Source organism: Anabrus simplex, chromosome 2 (genome assembly GCF_040414725.1).
Source record: "Anabrus simplex isolate iqAnaSimp1 chromosome 2, ASM4041472v1, whole genome shotgun sequence".
Lineage (NCBI taxonomy): Eukaryota > Metazoa > Arthropoda > Insecta > Orthoptera > Tettigoniidae > Anabrus > Anabrus simplex.
Genome location: NC_090266.1, coordinates 986,269,863 through 986,294,445, shown reverse-complemented (window position 1 = coordinate 986,294,445; position 24,583 = coordinate 986,269,863). Strand labels below are relative to the sequence as shown.

Genomic DNA, 24,583 nt, shown 5'->3' with positions numbered 1-24,583 from the left:
GATGAAATGGGAGACCCAATTTTGAGGTCAGAGTTTGACAGAGCTGTGAGTGACCTAAATAGGAACAAGGCACCTGGAATTGATGATATTCCCTCTGAATTACTGACTGCCTTAGGAGAAACAGCAAGGCAAGGTTATTTCATTTAATGTGCAAGATGTATGAGACAGGAGAAGTCCCATCCGATTTTCGGCAGAATATCGTTATACCTATTCCCAAGAAAGCCAGTGCTGACAAATGTGAAAACTACCGCACCATTGGTTTAGTATCTCATGCCTGCAAAATTTTAACATGTATTATTTACAGAAGAATGGAAAAACAAGTTGAAGCCGAGTTGGGAGAAGATCAATTTGTCTTCAGAAGAAATGTAGGAACACGTGAAGCAATCCTGACTTTACGTCTGATCTTAGAGGATCGAATCAAGAAGGACAAGCCCACGTACATGGCATTCGTATATCTAGAAAAGGCATTCCATAATGTTGATTGGACCAAGCTATTTATGATTCTGAAGATGATAGGGATCAGATACCGAGAACGAAGAATTATCTACAATCTGTATAAAAATCAGTCTGCAGTGATAAGAATCGAGGGCTTTGAAAAAGAAGCAGCAATCCAGAAAGGAGTGAGGCAAGGCTGCAGTTTGTCCCCTCTCCTTTTCAATGTTTACATAGAACAGGCAGTAAAGGAAATCAAAGAGAAATTTGGAAAGGGAATCACAGTCCAAGGAGAGGAAATCAAAACCTTGAGATTTGCCGATGATATTGTTATTTTATCTGAGAGTGTAGAAGATCTCGAGAAGTTGCTGAATGGTATGGATGAAGTCTTGGGTAAGGAGTACAAGATGAAAATAAATAAGTCCAAAACAAAAGTAATGAAGTGCAGTCGAACGAAGGCAGGTGATGTAGGAAATATTAGATTAGGAAACGAAGTCTTAAAGGAAGTAGATGAATATTGTTACTTGGGTAGTAAAATAACTAACGATGGCAGAAGTAAGGAGGACATAAAATGCAGACTAGCACAAGCAAGGAAGAGCTTTCTTAAGAAAAGAAATTTGCTCACTTCAAACATTGATATCGGAATTAGAAAGATGTTTTTGAAGACTTTCGTGTGGAGCGTGGCATTGTATGGAAGTGAAACATGGACGATAACTAGCTCAGAAAGAAAGAGAATAGAAGATTTTGAAATGTGGTGTTACAGAAGAATGCTGAAGGCGAGATGGACAGATCGAATCACGAATGAAGAGATACTGAATCGAATTGGTGAGAGGAGATCGATTTGGCTAAATTTGACGAGAAGAAGAGATAGAATGATAGGACACATCTTAAGACACCCAGGACTTGCTCAGTTGGTTTTTGAAGGAAGTGTAGGTGGTAAGAACGGTAGGGGTAGACCAAGGTATGAATATGACAGGCAGATTAGAGCAGATGTAGGATGCAATAGTTACGTAGAAATGAAAAGATTAGCACAGGATCGGGTGGCTTGGAGGCTGCATCAAACCAGTCTATGGACTGATGACTCAAACAACAACAAACCAAGATGAGAGATTAGTGGCAGACGTTGAAAGGAATCTCTTTCATACTGCTGCTACTCTGAAGGCAGTTGTAAATTATTCTGGCCACTAACAGACTGTGAGAAATCTCTTTAGAGCTGCCAATTCGAGATCTTGACGTGCCTTTCCTAGTGAAGTTCTTAAGGATCAGCATATAGACGAGAGTTCAGTCCTTGCAGTGGGAGATTGTGGTTGGGATTGGAAAAGGGTAATCTTTTCTGATGAAATCATCCTTTCCACTACAAAGGAAGGACCCACTTTGGTATATCATACTGCTGGCACCCGATTTCACCACAGATACACTGCCATTTGCGCCCACAGTGTTCGAGTGTCTATGTTGTGTTGGGGTGGATTTCTCATCGTGGTGTGGGCACAATCAATTGCATTCACAGTAAATTGAAATAGCATAAATATAAACTGTTACTGGTATGTTATACTGTTCTTTATAATACATTGTTGTTCCTGATGAAATTCTTCAGTTTCAGCAGGATAATGATCCCGTCCACATAATTCAACTGATATGACACTGGTTTGTGAACAGACAGGATATCAAATTGATAAGACTGGCCTTGTCGCTGTCTGGACTTGAACACAATTGAGAATATGTGGACACAAGTAAAGAAGCATATGCAGAAAATCTGGTCCAATCTCCTCCAAGATGTCTTGATGATTTATGGAAGCAAAGAAGCATATACAGAAAATGTGGTCCAATCCCCTCCAAGATGTCCTGATGATTTGTGGAAGCTTGTCCAGGATGCCTGGAATGCCATGGCTGAGAACAGTCGTCATTTGAAAATAGTAGTGAAATCCACGCTCACCTGACTGCAAGATGTGATTGAGTTGGGAGGAAGACGGAGTAAACATTGAATCACGGCTTTGTTTTTTAATATATTTTAATTTTTTACTTTTAATTGTTTAATTTTCTAAGGCAGACACCACAAGTTTTATGTTTATGCCACGAAATATGTTTTTGTTGAGAACAGTCTTTCATTCTTTCTATTTGAAACCAAAATGTCATAATAAATAATGATAAAATCATGGAAGAATGAATTCAAGAACCTGGAGGCAAGAGCATTTATATATTTTCTCTCTTGGTAAAAACAAGACAACAACCAGCAGTAGGTTGTTTTCGAACATACGACCTCATGAATAACAGTCCAACTCATTTCCACGTCACACTGTGGTCCAAAAACATGTAACATTGTCTGTTTCTGACAGAAGGGAACTTACGTTCAAGACAGCGGCCACGTTTTTTGTTGTTGACAACTGTATGTTGACTAGCGTGAAATGAATGTGCTTTCCACAGGAACAAAACTATTTTTTTGCAAAGAAGATAATAAAATAAATTCTTTCATCCCAAGATCCCACCCAACATGTTACCATCAACTGCAGATGACTGGGGTCAAAATAACTTAAATACACCTATTTATAGGTTTTCAAACCTGTAGTTTTATATCTAATGATTTGTGGAAGCTTGTCCAGGATGCCTGGAATGCCATGGCTGAGAAAAGTCATCATTTGAAAATAGTAGTGAAATCCACGCTCACTTGACTGCAAGATGTGATTGAGTTGGGAGGAAGACGGAGTAAATATTGAATCACGGCTTTGTTTTTTAATATATTTTATTTTTTTTACTTTTAATTGTTTAAACAGATTTCTCTCTTCTAATGTGAAGAACACAGGGATGTGCTACCAGATATGTTTTTAATACATTAGTTCTAGTTTTTGACCATAGTCACCCCAGCTGATGGAAACTAACAATAAATTTCTGAGGTATTTTGAATTTCAGAAATCACAGTTAAATTCATTTAAGAGCATGGTACTTAGATCATTTGTGGAGTCAGTTCAAAAACAAAAACAAAATCTCATCATTCTAAGCACATAGGAGTCTCAATTTTTTTAGTGGGTCTTTAGAAAACTAAATATATTTTTGCTGAGAATAAAGTCTTTCATTCTTTCTAACTGAAGCAAAAATGACATAATAAATAATGATAAAGTCATGACATAAGGCAAAAGGTTTTCTTTCCTTTTTGTTTGTCTTTTTGGCAGTATTTTTGTAGATACTTGTATCTAATGACTTTTGATTATGTGCAGGAGTTTACTATAATGGAAACATAATCCATTCAAACTACATAATTATGATTACATTGCCATAAACAATTGTGGTAATGGATTATAAATAATACAGTTAAAATAAAGAGAAATATGGGATATCCCAAAAGGAAAAAAATATGGAATACACATTATGTTTGCACTTCATATTAAAGAAGTCCCTTTTACAATATTTGAATGAAATACAAACTCCCATAACTGCAGTCCAAGGTTACCCACTAACAGAAAAGAAAGCAAAAAACTTTATAATGAAAATAGTGAAACCAAGCTATTTCTCAAATCCCTGGGGACTAGAGCTCTGGTATCATTTACAGATTTATTTCTTTAGTATTACTACACAGAAAATGCCACACTAATAAGTAGAGTCACCTGTATCAACACACTGCAGATCAAGTTTGAGTGAGCATCAGGGTGGGGTAAAAGTGGGCGCTGACCACACCTGAGACCGACTCAGGCCTACATTGTTTTTACATTGTCAACACCAGTGGAACCTAGATTGTCCACTATGCAGAACTTTTACAACAGCTGTACTGTGCGCTTCTATCCCCTGTCGTTGTTCTCTCAAACTTACAGGAGCTTATTTATGTGTGCGTTCGCTTCTAAACTCCATGATTCCAGCTACACAAAGCCTGCATTTCCATTGCTTTATTAACATCATACAAAGTGTTTAGTCTGTGATTTACGGTTTTTTTCTGTAATAACGAGAGGATCTGTGAATGAAAGTGGAATTGTAGAGACATTAGAAGAGATGTTTGATTATGCTGGATCAGAAAAAGAAGTAGATGATTCAGATGACACTTTGTCACCAGACAATATTTTTTTGCAAGGCATATTCTTGGAATATTTGTAAAGTGATAAGCTTTCAAATGTATCTAATGCAATTTTTTAATCTGTAAAAGACACTTAATTTTTTTGATGAAATCAATGTGCTACCATTGCAACCTACCTACTAATTTCCACATTAAAAAAAACCTTCAAAATATGGTGGTCTCCCTGCCCCGATGCCACCTCAAAGGCATGGTCTTCAATGTGATGATACACTAAATATGACGTAACTGAAGTTGTATGTAAATCTTCCTGAAATGAATTTGTAGTCAAGAAATTGGAATACATTCATTCATACATACATACATACATACATACATACATACATACATACATACATACATACATACATACATACAATCCTGCATTTACATACATCCACACACCAAAGGACCAATGAAGTTCACCCGTCCGGTTGAAAATCAATTGCAGATTAGGAGTACACATACAAAACTTACAATCAAAACCATTTATAAATAAAAGCATTCATTTTACATTAAAAAAACACTACACACACACACACACTCTCTCTTACATAGAGAAAATAAACTGAGAGATGACAACAGCTGTGTACAAATTTCCCATGATACCGACAGTAACAGAGAAACTATTTGATCTCATTAAAATAACTTTGGTACCAATGAAAATTTTACAGTTTCACAATACTTTTCATATGCTGCACCATATCGCAATCTGCAGCGAGCTTCATCACGCTTCGCACGATGCATCAGAAGCACAGTAGTGAATATAGGTACAGTGTATGGCAGCCAATGATCAAAACCTGTTGGGAGAAAATGAGAAACATTTATTTATAAAAAAATTATATGCAACTTTCCACAATTATCCATGATTATGTTAATGTGAATTTCAGTTTCAAAGCTCGAGGATTTAACATGAAATTCTATATTAACCACTTACCTACAATTAGACAGAAAAATCTATTAAAATTTGATGGAAACACATGCATGACCATTTCTAATGGCATTTTAAAAATATCACTAGATTTCACCTCAATAAAAGTGAGTACTGAATATCTGCAACCAAGTGTTTTCCTCAGTCCACAGAGTAATGTACTGCAATTCTTCATAATTATCTCAGGTTAAGCCAGAGTCAAGACTTCTAAGTTTAGCATACATGGACTGGCATCAAGGATGAACAGGGAAACACTTTCATATTTTGCAATACTCACCCACAGGGTTCTAAAAGCATCACTACAACAGTTTTAGGTTGCATTTTATCCTAATACTTCGCAGGTCTAAAGAACTGGTTCAGAACATTGATCATTTTGTAAACCAACTAGCTCTTGTAGCTGTCGTAGACAGGTTAGCTCTTTTATAGTAGTGGAAATATCGCCATCTAGCAGAGATGAGCGGCACCAATCCTCAATATTAACAATAGTCAGCCAGAGGAACCCAGAAGGGCCAGTCTTAACTTCTACACAATCATATTTCCTGTCAGTCTTCCCTGGTAAACTTTTGCCACATTTAAGACAAGCCTGAAGCTGTGATCATGCAGCATGGAGTGAGTGATGATATGTGCAGTGGACCTGGACTGTGAGTGAAGTCACTGAACTTTGTTTAAATCTTTCTGGCTGACGGCGGTTTTCTTGAGGTTGAAAATACGAGGGGCGTTCAATATATAAAAACACATTTCATTTCTTGACCAGCTTGGGTTTTAAAAAATTGGAAATTTTGTTTGGGACATCTTTGAATATTCCCGTTTCATCTCGCAGAGTTTCATTAATTTCCGATAGGTGGCAGAGCTACAACTAGCTTTCAAAATGGCGTCTGTAACGGAGGTGCATACCAAACAGTTATTGAGTTTCTTTTGGCGGAAAACCACGGCATCACAGATATTCATAAGCGCTTGCAGAATGTCTATGAAGACCTGGTAGTGGACAAAAGCCTGTGAGCCTTCTCCACAACAACGCAAGACCTCACACAAGTGGATGATGGGGAAGTTATTGATGCAGCACGATATCTTTTTTACGTAAGCCAAGTGGAATTTTAACCAGCTATCAAGTCCAGGTAAAAATACCGGGTCTAGCCGGGAATCAAACAGAGTGCCTCCAGGTAAGAAGTAGGCTCGCTACCTCTAGATCATCACAAACATTACAAAATTATGACAAAAACAAACAAATGTACAGATATACACTACATTATTACTATATTGGCAAGATGAACATGTTTCCTCAAAGCTTCTTTATGTGTAGTTTCATCAATAGAAACTCAGAAAGGACAATTTTTAATTTCTTTTCTCTTATTTTTCATAATTTCATTGCAAATATCTGATGCACAGTTCTTCCACGGAGTTAAATTATCTATGATATTACATATGGTGTGTTTCTAGAGCAGTTGTATTCAGAGCGTGGTACGCATACCACTAGAGGTGATGATGATGACGACGACGAGGCTTGTTGTTTAAAGGGTCCTAACATCTAGGTCATCAGCCCCTAATGGTCAGAATGAGATGAAATGTAATGATAATTTAAAAGTCCAAAATTATCCACTGACCACAATTCAAAACGTGATGACAAAGAATGAATGGACGAATATGAATTTAAAACAATCAGTAGATCTGACCCGCAATGCCCCACATTCCCAGAAACTATCGTAAAACAATTGTATTACTGACCAAGGGACTGCTTCTAAAGCACAATCCAGAATCGATAATGCTCATTGTCTAAAGGGGTCCAAATTCCAGGCGATCGGCCCCTCATAAGGGTACTTATCGCTAGTAAAGTAGAACCAGGGTATTTGTCATGTCGCGGTAATAATAAAAAATAGCGCAGACTCGCAGTATTCAACACATGTAACACAGACCTATGATGTTTCTTACCTTGCAGTGCCACTCACAGGCAACACAAGTATGAAGGACGAGTCTTCTACCTAATCAATACTTTATTTACAAAATGTTTAAAATTATCTACATTAAAACAGTACCGGTTTCGATCTGTAAATAGGTCATCATTAGCTGTTGGTGAACCTGCTTAATAGCGATTGTACATAAAACATTACTAAAAACTAATTTAACAAGAATGCCTTATTCTAATATAATACTACTGTTAAGATATGTACATATGGTACAATTATAGGGCTTTGACTTGTTGGAGTTCCATTCAAAAATCTATACTGTTGCCAACATTACGTCAAACAAGATACATATATACATATGGAACAATGAAGGGCTTTGGCATGCTGGAGTCCCTTGAATGCCACATATTCCAAAAATTGTATAGCTGAGGTTGAAAATATAGTTCTTATAGAATAAAGGATCACTGAGGTTTTGGTGTCAAGTTCAAATATCTATGCAGTAAGCCAGCATTGGGTGGTATGAATAAAACGTGAGTACTTACTCAAACTACATACTCATGAGCATGAGCATTTAGTAGGAGTATATTCTCAGTCCAAGTAGTATGTACTCCATTTGGTAAGAATAAAAAGATTCTCCTGTGATGGAGTAGATACTCAAGCGCACCGCCATGTGGATCGTTTGAAACTGAGTAGATACTCATGTTGTGTACGATCGTCAACTGTTATCTTGTTTGGTTCCAATCGCAACATAACCTCAACTGGATCCGGTTTGGTTTGTAACTTTGTAGTTTATAGACTGATTCGTTCGTGAAGTTCGTCGATATGGAAAGTATTCATCCGGTAACATTTTCGAATATATTGCGGGAACATGCGGTACTTTTTAGTAAGTCCCAACTGCCGGCGGTTCGGAAAGAAAAATCCGAATCGTTGGAGGCAATTCAAACGAAATTGATAGCCATGTGCGGCAAGAAAGTTGAGATCGGCACCGTTACGAAAAGGATAAACAACATGAAAATGAGGGTGAAACAAAAGTGCGACCTAAACCAAACGGGGAATAAAAGGATAGTGCTGAAGGACTGGGAGATTATTATCCACGAGCTGTTGGATGGGGATACTAATCCAACATTGACACGAATTCCAGGTATGTTCCTAAAGTATATTCACGATTATTTTCTTGAACAGGTTTATAGAGGTTGTAGAAAGTTCAGTATTTTGTGTGCCAACACTACAAACTTTAAGGTTAAGATATTTATATTTATTGCTTTATAAGAGCCAAATAGCACCTAGGCATTTGGTTCAGAGTACCGGGTTTGAATCCCGGGCCTGGGATTTTAGCTCCGTTTAATTCACTTGTCCGTAGAAAACTGAATTAGTGAATTAAAACGTTTTTCGTTTTTTTTTTCGTAGGAGCAACTGCGGTTGGAGTAGGGCTTACTGAAGTTCAGCCACAACATATTCCTCCACCTGTAGTGGAATTTGTAGTATTGGAAGAGGGAGGAGAAGGAGGGAGTCCTGAAGAAATCGTCAACTCTCCAAATGTAGCACCCCTAAACGAAAAAGAAGTGTTTTGGATGACTATGCAAATGACGAAACCAGAACTCTAAATAACACAGACCTGCAGCGCTTGGTGCTGTTAAAGCAGATAAGAGTGTTGGAACTCACAGAAAAAAAGTTAAAATCAGAGATGAAAGAATGAGAGTCGAGTATATATATATTTAAAAATAAATTGTTTTGCATACATTTTTGATTTTTTTTAGTGAACAATAAACAGAGTGACACTGGTACTTGCTGCAACTCAAACACCTTGATATATTATCTCTGCCAATTCATTTCGCCTAGCTTCACCATTCCACCTGATATTTGCAGCAGCTGCCATGTCATCCTCATTTCCATCTTCTAACCTTACATTGCCACCTAATGGTTGTAGTTCAGGGTCCTCATCCTGTAAGTACTTGGCAATATTGTGCAACACACAGCAACAAATGATCAGTTTTGGCACTTTATTTAAAGATAGGCGTACTTTGTGCTGAAGAATTGGGAAACGTTGTTTTAGTTGCCCAAAACATCGTTCGGTCACAACTCTTTCTTTGGTAATGCACCTGTTATAGGCAATTTCTTGAGGTGTTTGTGGATTTCTGAACGGTGTCATAAGCCAAGGTGCAATACCATAGCCACTATCCGCTAACAGTAAAGCATTTACCCTATTCAGACTTACTGTTGTCTGGACAGCTGAATTTCTCCAGACTCGAGAATCATGCACAGATCCAGGCCATGATGCATCGACACTGGTAAAAACTTCCTTGGCATTGCACGTTGCCTGTACAGTAATACTTGTGTAACCTTTCCTGTTTACATATTCATCACCATAATGTGTAGGCTTATTAATTCCAACATGAGTGCAGTCAAGAGCACCTACCGCTGCTGGAAAGTAGTACTTTTCCTGCCACTCTTGTTTCGCAACTTCAAATTCCATATCTGTTTGAGGAAATTTTATCCACACTGCAGCTTTAGCCATGATGCGGTCCATAACCTCAACAAGATTTTTAGACACAGTTGTTTGGTGGATTCCAAGATTTTCTCCTATGCCACACTGGAATCCTGGGTCACCTACCAATCTTAAAAATGCTTTTAATTTTACTATGTTTTTAACAGCACCACCTCTTGTTTCCAGTTTCTCCGGTCCAAATAAGTATAGGTTTAACAAATCCACATTAACTTTGGAAAAACGATATAGACTTTTAAACTTATTAGAGTCCACATGTTCACTTCTCTCCTTGTAAATTTTTCCACGAGGCACCACATTATTAATAAAATCAGCCATGTTATTTCTCCTCAGAAGCTAAAAATTGGCATATACTCAAGCTTGAGACAGCTATCAGCCATACTCAAAACAAAGTGAGTATATACTCATCAATCTGAGAAGGTACTCCCTTTTATTCATAGCACATATGAGAAACTACTCTCAGACTCTTAGGAAGGTGAGTATATACTACACCATCTCCATAACATGAGTATATACTCAGCTAGTGAGTACATTCTCAAGAACTTTATTCTTACGAAGTGGAGTATATACTCAGAAAAGTTGAGTACATACTATATTCTCATTTTTATTCATACCACCCATTATGTCCAACTGTTGTATAGATACAATCACGGTGCATTGTTGGGCCGCAAATTTGCGGGGAACCTAGTAGACTGAGGTTCTGTAGCTTGTTTAATAGGTACTATGTTCATTCTTAGTGTATGCTGTTGCTGATACATGCTAGCTTTCAGGATCCTTGTTGAGGCATATCATGCTATGGATGAAATTTTGAAATTAAAGAAAGTAGGTTGATAGAGCTCCCTTCTTCATACTTGCATTTATGCTCAGGTAAATTCAAAAATGTGAGAAAGATAAAGGAAGTAGTAATTAGAATAACGGATAGAGAGTGCCTGCTAAATTGTTTGTGTGCTATAGAGTGTGCGTTACCTGTGGGCTGGATATGTCTTCAAGTATAGTATATTTACGGGTCGAAACCGGTACTGTTTTAATGTAGATAATTTTAAACATTTTGTAAATAAAGTATTGATTAGGTGGAAGACTCATCCTTCATACTTGTGTTCTTAAATTATCAATATGGACAATGAAGCTATCGTGTACCTAACATAGTGGTACTACTCGCAATTAAAGGCGACCCATAGTGTTTCCCGCATGATGGTACCAATTACAAGTAGTCTCACGGCTCTAATTAGATCATCCATTGGTTGCCCCTTTTAGTCGCCTCTCACGACAGACAGGGGACACCGTGAGTGTATTCTTCGTCTGCGCCCCCCACCCACAGGGGGTTGTGTGTTTGGTCCGCGAGAGCTATTTCATTTCTCTCAAGTGTGCTGGCAAGCCACCTGGGAGTATTATTTCTCCCCCTGCCTGCTATGCTAGCGCAGTAGGTTCGTGCACCACTAGGGGTACGCGGAGTCGTCTCAAGAGGTACGCAAATTTATTGTACTTTCTGTTTTCAGTGAGCAGTTCAGAAATGAGTTGGGCCTACTCATTTTAAATAAAATCCTGTTTTGATTTAATGTCTTTATCTACCACTACACAGTCCCCCCTTTCCAAACTATTAACTCTAAAATAGGGTCAGTTTGTACTTCCCATTGACTAGGTACATAAAAATGCTTACTTATGCTGCATTGCTCTTTCTTCATTTTGTTTTGTTTTAAAATCCACTCATTCACTTCAATTTTTTTTCAGTAGCAGTGTATAGTACAATAGTAATCATTGCATTAATAATAAACCTCGTAATTCCACTCGTGAGTAAAACCACGTTTCTCCATCTCTCTTGTGAAGGCTTGCAGCGTTCCCTGGGAAGCGAACAGAAGACTCCAATGGTCGAATAATTGGGCTATCATTAAGCAATGAAAATGCCAGGAACAGTTCTCCGAGCATTTCCAACCACCCAGTTCTGGGCTTCTTCTGTAAACTTTACTGCACAGGAGTTACGGAGGTTCGCTTTGCTCAGCGACGACATATACAAAACATGATTGTTATTATTGGAGGACAGGGTGGTGCAGTGGCTTAGCTGTTTGCCTGTCACACTGGCGACTGTAGTTTGATTCCTGGTGTTGCTGGGGTGGGATTTTCAGTGAATATCCTGAGGTGTCAGGAAGGGCATGCGACCTTCAATCCCTGGCCACAAATCTTTCATGCCTCAGTGAGTGCAGCGACCCTGAGCAAGTGGGATAAGCTGCAGAAGATGACGATGATGATTTTAGTGAATATTATTTGGCATCCAGTTCTTATTTCTGGTATAATAGCAATATACTCGTACTTCGGGGGTACAAAGGTAAAACAATCGGATTTTGGGGGTACACCAACCAAAAACTTTGAATACCACTGTTCTAGAGGAATTTTCTGAGGCCTGGATTGTTCAGATTCTCAAGATTCTTGAGGGAGAGATGACATTCTTCAAAACACAGAGAAGATATCAAATCTGGTTGTGACAATAATATCTATTTCTGATTGATGTTTCATTGTTTCTTGGCCCAATATCTGTTAGTTGAAATGAGCTACTGCACCAAAAATACCCAAGAACCTATCAGGTTTGTTAGGCATATGTTGCATTCTACTACTGGCACAGAAATTTTTTTCCCTCTCTGAGACAAGAATCAACACATTGTGTTTCTCCTTGCATTGTGACTGTTGAATGAATACCAAGGCTGAACTAACGTTGAATCTTGCAATATATGCTCGAGTTTTATATTCAAGCAATGGAAGGGAACAAACTAGTGAAAAATAGGACCACGAAAAGGAACACATAATGAGAAAAACACAATGAAAGGCCAATATGAGAAAAGGGAGCAACAGAAAAAGGGGACAAGGGCAAATATGAAAATGCAAAAGGACAAGGACAATCTTCACATCTTCATGTACGCCTGTCTTCAAACAGATGAGCTCTGTCTTCATCAATCTCAATTCTTCACCATCCATTTCTTCTCAGGCCCCAACGAGTTTGTTTCTGCTTCCCAGCTTCATCAGGAAGGTGGGCTTCAAACCTTATTGAAGAGCTATCTGAAAATCTTCAGTCTTGATGTGGGGGGTGGAGGATAAGAGAAAAACTGGATAAAGACAGGAAAAATATCATGATGATCACTGGTGATAAAAAAAAAAAGGCTAGAAACACAGGACAAACACAGAAGGATCAATGAGAGGGAGAGTGAGAGAGAGAGAGATTGATGTTCTATTATGCATTTAGTCATTCGGGACAAATATTTCAGATTCCCTATCGCAATCAACATTCCTCAAGTCTCTCATACTGCATTGGCACTGCCGGTGGCTCCAAGTAGCCTACGCAGTGGCCTCCACGGTATGCACTGGCCAGCGTCTTGGTAGGTGTGCTAGGTACCAACTGATGAGCCCAACCTAGCACACGAGGGCGAAACGCTGGCAACCAGGAATGAGTTAGCTGGAAAATTTATAATGTCCAATAACAGACCATTTATTGTGTTACGTACCAGTGGCATCAGAAAATTTATGAACTAGAGGAACGGCATGCTAAAGAAGAGAGAGATCTAACTCCCCAGCTACTTCTCGCCAATACTCAGGCAGGCTGTTATACCAGATACACAGCACTAATCCCATTTATCGGAGATATGGCATACACAAAGCATATCACAATAATCACAATCAATTTTATGACCTTCACCTTATGGCGTTCACATTTAGTTTCCTTCCAACTCCGTGATATTAGAGCATCGAATGTAAAGAGAGTCCTCGTTTATTTCACGACTCCCTCTTGTGTTATTATTCAAGCTATCGTTCCTTCATGGCTTTCTTCTCATTCTTATAACCTTCTTCACAATTTAATCACCATCACCACCAATATTATTATAGTCAGTAGGTAAAACTGAATAAGACATAAATAATCAGAAATTGTACTCTCTAGAACTTTTGTTATGTAGTACTTTTCGATATGACCAATAAGATAGGTAATTAAAAATTAAATTTTTGGCACCTTCCCCGAAACTACCATTTCAAACAGGGTGAATACAATTTATTTATAGCGCAGACGGTAGTTCCTTATTCTCCGACTTTACATACTGATTTTCATTAAATTCTGTTCACTCATTTTCTCGTACCTCGGCACTGATATCGACGTAGCAACAAAAATCCAAATTCATGAATATCTCAGTTATCATAGCCGGTACGGTAAAAATGTATAAAATATAATCATCATGATCATCATCATAATCATCATCATTTCCCTTTATCCAGCTGTAGCCAGGTAGGGGTAAATATGGTTCCTCTCCACTTTTATTCGGTAGGGGACACCCTAACATTTTCCGAGGCACCATATCTGCTTTATCCATATAGGCTATTGTTACAATGGGCTTGCCACACCCAAAGGCTATAAGACATAAATGATAGGGAATTTAATAATATATAAATTTAATTATGCAGTATTTATCGATAGGGCCAATAATAACATAAATATTTGAAAATTAAATTTTAGGCCTTCTCTTAAACTACCATTTCACTCAGCATGAATACAATTATTTATGGCCTAGATTGTAGTGACTTAAAAAAAAGAATAAAAAAATAAAAATCTCTTTATTTGCAAATGAGGTGTCTACCTCGGTGGCAAATGGTACACTAAAATACACTATTGTCAAACACTAAACATTAAATTAACAAGAGAAGAAAATTTTCCTATAATACAATATTATACAATTTATGCTAACAATTTTTTCTATTAAACACACAGCTCATCCTTAATAAATTTATATTGTTTAAAAAATTCTACTTATAATATCTCTGTACTACTTACAAATATAGTCAACTGATATACAGTATGTGGAATTACTTCAAATGATACTATACAGCTGGTATAAGATTATTCCCAGACTTTGTATACTGATTTTCATTAAATTCTCTTCAAGCGTTTTCTCGCGATGCGCGTACATACATGCATACAGGACAGACAAGACATTACAGAAAATTAAAACGTGCACTTCTCCTTGTTATTATGGTCATGACCGGTACAGAAATATCATTCCTTTTAAATTCTAAGCAATGTACAAAAAAAAAAAAAAAAAAAAAAAAAAAAAAAAAAAAAAAAAACATGGCACTACAGCCCTTGAAGGACCTTGGCCTACCAAGCGACCGCGGCTCAGCACGCAGGCCTGCAGATTACGAGGTGTCGTGGGGTCAACACAACGGATCCTCTCGGCCGGTATTCTTGGCTTTCTAGACCAGGGCCGCTATCTCACCGTCAGATAGCTTCTCAATTCTAATCACGTAGGCTGAGTGTACCTCGAACCAGCCCTCAGGTCCTGGTAAAAATCCCTGACCTGGCCGGGAATCGAACCCGGGGCCTCCGGGTAAGAGGCACGCACGCTACCCCTACACCACGGGGCTGGCAATGTACAGACACTCTTATTATATTTATATTGAGATAAATTAAAATTAGTCAGAATTGTCTCTAGATGGCTCCTAAAATCTCCAGAAAAGTCACTAGTCGTTATCATTGAAATTCTGTCACTAAATTACTAAAAAAAGACTCCAAATTGAGCGACTACTCTCTAGAATCGACTAGACTGATGTGAACGAAGACGAACATAGCAAGTGAGAACGAGAGATTGCCAATCGATGTACGTGTCGCGATATACAGCTTTCAATAAACATTCGCGCACATTTCTTGCATTAATAAATGCTGATATTTCATTTGAAAGCGGCCAATGAGCGATGGATTCGGCCACTGGCGTAAAAAAGCTTAAATGGCGGGATTTGAAAACAAATGTTTGAAGTTCACAAAAAAATAAGCTAAAATTGGGAGAAATAATAGAGTAATCGGGAGGCGGGAAAAAATGTCGAAAATTGGGAGTCTCCCACCTAAATCGGGAAAGTTGGCAGGTATGCATATATATGTGCTGGATGATATATATTATTCCACCTTCCATTTCTCTCCACTTATACTTAATTTTCTATTAATTTCAGACTTAATATATTCAATTCTACAATGTAATTTGAATGAACCACTTCCATAGATCATAAGGATCCTTTATGTCACGAAATATTGTAATTCAAGGATTTTACTGAACATCAATAGTCATTCTACAATGTTGTTATGATAGCACCTGTTACTTTTTACGGACTTCTTCATCAAGCATTTTATGAAAAGTTCTCATCGATATTATTGACAACACGACTTGAAAACTTTCGTCAAGTTTGCAATTACTGTATTATTTTGTCCTTGTATATGATAGAGTATTTTAACTCATGTCTTACCAATCAATTAATGTGATAATATATCTGATGTATTTTGTGAAATATTCTAGCTGATGTCCCTTAGGGGAAGAAACATGTTCTAGATAAAAATAAATATATATTTTTTAAATTCTGTCTGAAAATTTTCCACATAATAGTCACACCCCCTATCTTGGGACCTTACAATTGGCATAAAAAGTGCGGCCGATATGCTAGTAAATATGGTAACCTTTGTATGGCTCCCCCGTACTTATGGTAATTTGATCATGACTCCTGAAGATGATCTAGAGAAGGCAGATGAATGGTGCCAGGAAATGAGGAGAGAAGACACCATAGGCTTTGATGCTCATGTAGAAAGTGATAATGATGTTGTTTGTCATTCCCAACAGCAGATAAGCTGCGGGAACAAAATCATAATGACAAGAATGAATCGGAACACATACTAGTGCCTACAAAGCCAAAAGCAGTGAAAGTAACCAGTACAATGCAATGATGTGTATGTCCAATTATGAAGAAAGATTCAGATGTGTGCAAACAAAAACAAAAAAAGCATTTACTCCACGTAAGTTTTTTAATTTGAGTAATGCGGTTGTAACCTTACTGTTGCTTGTAAGACGTAGAAAATTAGCTGTACAGTAGTAAACTTTTAAGGGGTAGAGGGTGGGAGCAGGATTAGTGTAGAGGCTTACAGTGGCCTCAATGTAGGAAGGTGTCTGGCTTGCGCATGCATGTTCTTTCCTCCACCATCATCTATTCTGACAATGAGCTATGTACAAGATCCTTCTGAGTCAGCAACTAATGGGATGCAAGACAAAAGAAAATTATGCTCAAATTAAGTTAAATGTAAGCACTTAATGAAATTTAAAAGTATAGATTTGACACATTTCAGCAGATCAATGACATTTAAAAAACAATTGCCATTTATATTTTTTCCCACATAAATATTGCTTTTTTAGATCGTTAACTGTATTTTCATACCTCTGGGCTAACATGACATACAACTGTGACAAATTTCAATTTTATTTGGTAACCCATGCCAAAATTAATTATTAATAATTCTTGGTCGAATGGGTATTTTGATTTCTACCCCTTGATAGTTTCCTAATGGACTCTCCCAAAGAGTCATTATTGCTTCATATTTTAGAATCATTCATGTTACTTGAGTGGTGACATGCTTGTGTGCTGATGCCAGTTTTGAGTAATTTCTACCCAGTGTGCGTGCTAACGTAAGTTAGAGTGAGTTTTAATTTTCTCCTTGATTGATGTTCGCAGCGGTGCACAGTGGGTAATTTCTAGCATCCAGCCGGCCAAAAATAATATTTTCAACCCTTGTCTTTGGTTCGTATTTTCTGTGAGTCGTGTTTATAACACTCTTGGATACAGTAATTAAGTATTGAAAAGTCGCGCAGTCTAATTACCTAACCTCACCGAAGGCCTAAAGTGGCTCTCCTCTGTTAGGGCATCATATTCTGGCGAGGCGAGCGCGCAGTTATTATTATGTAAGGGCTCAGTAAAGACGTCAGAACTAAATATTTCTTTAGCTTGCAATGTGATTATATTAAAAGAAGGTATGTATTTTTATATAGTATGTAGAATTTTCTGATAATTACTATATTGTTGTCCACAATATGCACTTAAAATTCAGGTACACGGTGTCCAAGCGCTATATAATTATACAAATTTGAGCTGACTTTCAAAATGGATTGCCTTTGATTTCCGCAATGAAAGGCTTTTGGATGAGTTATCTATACTTCAAAGAATAGAAAACTGTGACTTTTTGCTGCGACCAGGCGCGACCATGAGAGTAATTATTTATTTTCAGAAGCCATGTACTCTGTAACCCGGAGGTCGGTTTTCGAGCTGTTTAGGAACAGCAGGGAATATAAGCGGAACGATGATATTGCGAAAGTTGTAATTGAACATTTAGGCTTTGAGGATTGTTCTGAGGATATATACAAGTCAATAAGGAAATCTGTCAGTAGTTTGTGTGCTAAAATTCAATGATGCTGGACAAAGTATAGTAGAAAAAGGGACAAATTGCTGAAGTACAATAAAAGTTGGTTCGAGCAGAGAATGAGCCTTGCAGAAGGACGTGCATCACAACAATGTCAGGATGAGCCTGCTAGTACTATAGCTCATTCCATGTTAAGAAAACAGTATTGTTCTTATGACAACAGGGTTGCCATATAGAACGGCTCCGCTCAACGCCATCATGGGAAAACGGCGGCACATAAATTTGTGAAATTCAGTATGTAAGTTCAACACAAAAGGCTGAAGAAACTAAGCTACAAATTACTTTTATGAACTAAAGGCGACGTGGGATTTACAGGGGCCACTTTTGGTTTGTACAGAATCAGAGGTAAACTACAGCACATAAAGAAACCTCAGCACTGAAACATAAGGCAAATTGCGAGAGAAAATAAACAAATAATTTTATGGGCTCGAGGGGCGGGTGATGTATTTAATTGCATTTAATAAATTTATCCAGACAATAAAAGCTAGAAAACAGACGCAATAAATAAATAGTGCAGATGACTAAAAAAGGATCACAGTATTTATGTCAAAGAAATAAATCACAGACGTAGGCTTATTGCACAACTCTCACTCAACACAATACATTTACGCACTGATTTAAAGCCTAAACCGCAAACGCAATAAATAAATACTGTAGATGACTTCACTACAGTAGTTCAGGGAGGAAACGCGTCTATTGGTTGATATCCGAAGCAAAGTGCTGGCAATACCAATGATGAAAACGGCTAGAAGATTCTTCAGAGAGGCTTCCACTTCTGAAGATATTACTGGAGTAGATATAAACTTAATAAACCATGTACGTGCCATCGTAGAAACTCTTTCGCATGGGTATGCCATTGATAAAGTGACATTTGGCATGTACGCAAAGGAAAATATACAATTGTACTTACAAAAATACAAATCGTACTACATGCCTGTAACTTTGCACAAACTCCTGGTTCATGGAGAGGAGGTCATTTCATTAGGCACTATATTATACCTATTGGACAACTCTACGAGGAAGCCCAGAAGACCAGGAATAAAGATAATAGGAAACCTTCCAGAAAGACACAAATACTGAGCTGTTCCATACGCTGCTTATTACCAGCTTAGGGGAATCAAGGAGGAGGAAGTTGATTCCGCTTTCACGAGAAGTGCTCAACTTACTATCTGAGCCTCCTGTATCTGGATCTACCGAAGGAGATAATGACAGTGACGATAGTGATTCTGATGTAACTGCATCTAATGAATAAATTGTTTGGCAATTACATGTATTCCTGTATCTCTTTTCAAGCATTCTAAACAGCATGTCCCACTATTAACATCTATTTAATTTATTAAAGCTATAACGAAAAATGATTGAAATTACAAAGATTACTAATGCTTCCTTCCCTCTTCCTTGTCTATCCCTTCCAATCTTCCCATCCCCCCGCAAGGCCTCTGTTCAGCATAGCAGGTGAGGACGCCTGGGAGAGGTACTGGTCATCCTCCCCAGTTGTATCCCCCGACTCAGAGTCTGAAGCTCCAGGACACTGCCCTTGATGCGGTAGAGGTGGGATGCCTCACTGATTTCGAGGGAAAAACCAACCCTGGAGGCTAAACAGATTAAGAAAGAAAGAAAGAAAGAAAGAAAGAAAGAAAGAAATAAAGAAAGAAAGAGCATAGTAATTTGTTCCTTGTACTTTATTGACCACACACTTAATTATCTCCAATAATAGCAGTTACATACTAAGTTTTATGTAAATCGGTCCATTAGTTTCCGAGATACAATTTTTGGCCGGCTAGATTCCTGAAATTACGCACTGTGCGGTGGACAGAATAGCTTAGCTGTGGAGAGGTGTAATGTAGTTGGATCGCTCACGCCAATCCCGGTTATTGATTTTTGTGAGAGATATTCAGCTTATGTGAAATGTAGCAGTCACCCGTGCATGCAGATTTTAGGCCTAGGTTGTCTAACTACGTGTATCTCCGATTAAGAGTTAAGGTAAGAAATTGTTAAAAGAAGTAAACAGCGCCGGCCTTAGAGTCACTATAAGCTCAGTGTATGAAGTGGTGGAGCAGATGATGTAAAAAATCAAGTGTAGTTTAGGCCCAAGTCTGGTAGTGTAGTGTAGTTCAGTTGGAGATAGACGGGGGTGGCTCAGAAACAAGTAAATAGGAAATTAAAGCTTTGTTTGGACTTTTATACCATGCTGGTATGCTGCGATCAGTTCATATATTACAATACCAAGCACGCATCCTGACAGGTTAAGTACGTCAAAGTTATAGGTCTCTTACTGATGGAAAATTTAAAACAGGCCATTACCACTTTTAACAAGAAACTTCGCATGAGTATTATGATCTCTAACATATGGAGCGTTCAGAGCACAAGGGAATCAAGTCCATTTTTGGTCATTTTGGACTTATTCCACCTTTAAGTACTATTTATGAAGCTGCTTTCAGAGCATAACAGATTCATGTCCAGATATTGTAAATAACTGTTGTATGATTGGCAATTCTGTTGAGCACGGAGGGAAGCAGTCATTTGTTCAGAGCACAATGGGAACTTGTCCATTGGCACAGTTTCCATGGTTTGCTTTGTCGGTGTGTGAGATTTAATTAAAATGTCATTGTCTCTGATGAAGTTGTGTCAAGATCCGAGCATGAATGTCTCAGCCATTGATCACAAATTCATGGTATCAGGACATTATTACTTACCTAATGACAGTGATTTTGGTTTGGTGGAGAAAGCCAGTAGGACAATCTCGCACTTTTACGCACCAAATGATGGATGGATATCGTTAGACAAGCAAAGAAAACGTCCTCTGGATTTGAGGTCATTGGAATGAAATTCTCAGACTTCTTATCCACCAGAAACTAGGAGAATTCAGTAACGAACAGAAAAAAAACGGTTGATGGTTATGACATCAACTGGCTGACTATGAGTTGGTTACTTTATAAAAGTGAATCCCCTTTTACCCTGATGTTTAAGCAGACTCTGAACCCTGATATGCAATTTGACGAAGTTGACGTAAGAAAGAAGTCTCCCGACAATCGCATAACACACCTTTATAACATCCAGCAAGGCCCTCTTTATATCCAACGTCGACCAGTAACAAAAGCGAAGAAAAAGGACAGAGGATTTACTGCTATACATTCCGCCTGTGCAACATAATTTTTTCAAGAGCCTACCGTGTGAAACTGCCACAAGGGCTTCCTCGGCTTTGCAAGGGCAAGCAGACGAAAGTGAATACGTATTTCTTTGAATCTTTTTTTTTTTTTTGCTAGTTGCTTTACGTCGCACCGACACAGATAGGTCTTATGGCGACGATAGGATAGGGAAGGCCTATTAAGGTACAGCCCCAGCATTTGCCTGGGGTGAAAATGGGAAAACACGGAAAACCATTTTCAGGGCTGCCGACAGTGGGGTTCGAACCTACTATCTCCCGAATACTGGCTGCACTTAAGCGACTGCATTTCTTTGAATCTGAATTGTATAACTTACTGTTTGGAAATATTTGTTGTAAGCATACATAGAGAAGAAAATTATAATTATATATTCAAGAAAGGTATTTCCTTTACTGTTTCCTTAATAAAACCAGAAGCCTAAATAAAGAGGAAGATACAAGTACAACACATTCAGAGCACAAAAGAATCAAGTCCAAATCCAAGGTACAAGTTCAATACATTCAGAGCACAAAAGAATCAAGTCCAAAACTTTACTTTTCTATTTTAGTTAGCATGTATTAGCACCTATATATATATCCTTTCATAATATGCGAATACATTGTACAAAATAACTTCTATTATTGAAACACTTTAAAACATTGTAAACGTCTTCCTGTAATTAATTATTCAGCAAAACCTTTATGTCTATTTTTCTCAAAACATTCTTATTGTGACTTGATTCCTTTGTACACTGAACGCCCCATATTTGACTCTGTATTTATTTATTTCATTGCACTTCAATATTTTCCTAAGATCCAGAGGTCTATTTTGTTTCCGAATGACCATACGCAACTCTACTTACGGCAGAGGGGGCCCCTCTTTCGCCTTAAAATTTTCCATCAGCAAACACCTTCCTACATTGAAGCCACTCACTGTACCAGGCCTTAAACCTTTAGCCAAAACCCAAAATAAGGCACGGTATATCCAGCAACTCCAGATACAACTGGAATAATTTGAAGATAGAAAATTTTACAGTATCTGTTTCCCTGTACAATGTTCAAATATTTAAGATCCTTCAAAACCACAATGAGATTCTCCTGTACCACAGTTCAAAAGAAAAACTTACCACAGCAGCCAATCCATGCCCAATGAAGTATTATATCACCAAGGTAATTAGGATGGCGTACAAATCCCCACCAACCACCAGTCATCAATTTTTTGCCTCGTGTAGTATTGATTGCAGGAACATCTATTAAGAAAGAAGTTACATATATCTACTTACACAGACAGATAGATACACTGACATTGTAAGAGGTCAGAAAGAGACTGAAGTATTATCACAGCCTGTGTGTTGATCAGGAAGTTTAGGCTTGGCATAACAATTCTGAGGAGTTTCCTCTAATATACTGAAAGTTTCTACTAGGTTCAGTGTACAACACCACCCTCTATGAAGCCTGCTCCAAAAATGTTATAAAACATTAAATTAAAAAAATAGATAATTGTAATTTACACTGACCAACAGAAATATATAAAAATCACATTTTAAAGTTTAAACGTAATTTTGAATGGAGTAATGAACGATTATCATTCCTAGATCTCGTTGGCTGAATGGTCAGCATACTGGCCTTCAGTTCAGAGGGTCCTGGGTTCGATTTCCGGCCGGGTCGGGGATTTTAACCTTAATTGGTTGATTCCACTGGCACGGGGGCTGGGTGTATGTGTTGCCTTCATCATCATTTCATCCTCATCACGATGCGCAGATCACCTACGGGCGTCAAATAGAAAGACCTGCACCTGGAGAGCCGAACCCATCCTGGGATATCCCGGCACTAAAAGCCATACGACATTTCATTTTTTCCATCATTCCCAGGTATGGTTTTATTGCTTTAATAGCTACATGGGCTAGCAAATGAATGCACAGCTCCTTTTTATCTACACTTTATCTCACAACTGTTCAACTTTTCACAAACTGGTGTTTTTCCCATGTGGTGTTTTGCTGTTTTATTGGCTACCATCCATCTGGAAAGGAGAACAGTTGTCAGAATGGTTTGTGTGCCATTTCATCACTAAGTTTAGTTGAAAACGTACCCGACATCCAAAGCCATTGCCCTGATTGACAAGAGGCAGCTTCTGTTATGCCACTGCTGCCATAGGTGTGCCCTACACAATGGTCTAAGAGCAATGAAATGATTTCAAGAAATGCAGTTATACCAGAAGTCCTGGATTAGGCAGGAAAAGTAAGACTACTGCCTGAGATGAGATGTTTCCATGTTCTAAGAGATCGCTATCCAAATGCGGTTGAAGACTGTGTTAATGTGTCTTGGAGAAAAAAATATTCGTATCATGACAACCTGCTATGGGACCAGATCTAACCAGACACCAGCCCATTTTCAGTTCGCTCATCAGCACATGGACCGTGCAGAAGTAGAGCAGAGTGTTGTTTTCTTGAAGAGTCCAGGTTCTCTCTGAAATCTCCAGATGGTAGGGAAAGAGTCTGGAGATGATCTCGAGAGTGGTATGCATATTCTCCATTAGTACACCGTTTTGGGGGAGAGTCCAGGATGGTCTAAGCCAGAATCTCGTTGAAGGCCCGAACAGAACTGGTGTTCACTGAGAACGGTAAGCTCAATGACAGAACGAGATCGTTGCAGATCATGTTATACCCGTTGCTCTATGTAGTGCAGACAAATTCATATTCATGAATGACAATACTCATCCACATGTAGCACATTGGGTAACACAGTATCTCAATGCTAGAGAGACTGTTAAATGCAGCTGGCCAACATGCAGTTCTGATTTAGATTGCACAGAACATATCTGATGAATTAAAATTATAAAATCCTTTTATTAACAACCACCTACTCAATACAATACATTACTCATTGAATTATAAAATAATCATGAGGTGTCTTAAATAATGGAATATGTTTCGTTCGACATAGCGAACATCATCAGCCGTTAATTGACAAAGATTAGGTCAGGGCCCTAAGCTGAAATGATAAAAAATGTTAAAAGAGTGACAATGCCGTAATAAAAAGTAAAATGATATCATTAGACTTGAAATTGTAACAATATGTACAGATTAACAGCAAGTATTTGTAGTGGAATACATTGAACGATGGTGGTCTGTAAAGTTAAAACAATCCAGAGGTTGTTAAAGTAAAAACAAATAGGTATAGTGGACCTTAAAATATATGTCAATGCGTGAAGCGTGGATTAATTATTGACGATGGAGTTCTTTAAATTGAGCAAAAACAAAAGTTGAAATAGAGTTTATTGAATAGTACGAGTCAAACTGAACCAGTTAAAAGGCGCATGGCGACGAAACTAAGGTTGATATGACGTGAACTCCAGTAGTTAGGAATTCTGTAGGAGAGCCAAAC

General features: G+C 38.1%; 1 protein-coding gene across 3 annotated transcripts in view; it reads right to left on the bottom strand.

The window, feature by feature from the left end:
• Positions 1-2,647: 2,647 nt before the first annotated feature.
• Positions 2,648-24,583, bottom strand: part of LOC136864608 (delta(14)-sterol reductase TM7SF2) — a 378,438-nt gene continuing 356,502 nt past the window's right edge. For all 3 annotated transcript variants that reach the window (XM_068225883.1, XM_067141843.2, XM_067141844.2), the window contains exons 10-11: positions 22,327-22,449; positions 2,648-5,265 (exon numbers count right to left, since the gene is read on the bottom strand). In XM_068225883.1, the coding sequence (XP_068081984.1) occupies positions 5,105-5,265; positions 22,327-22,449 (284 nt within the window). In that variant the 3' untranslated portion in view covers positions 2,648-5,104. The remainder of the gene's footprint in view (positions 5,266-22,326; positions 22,450-24,583) is intronic.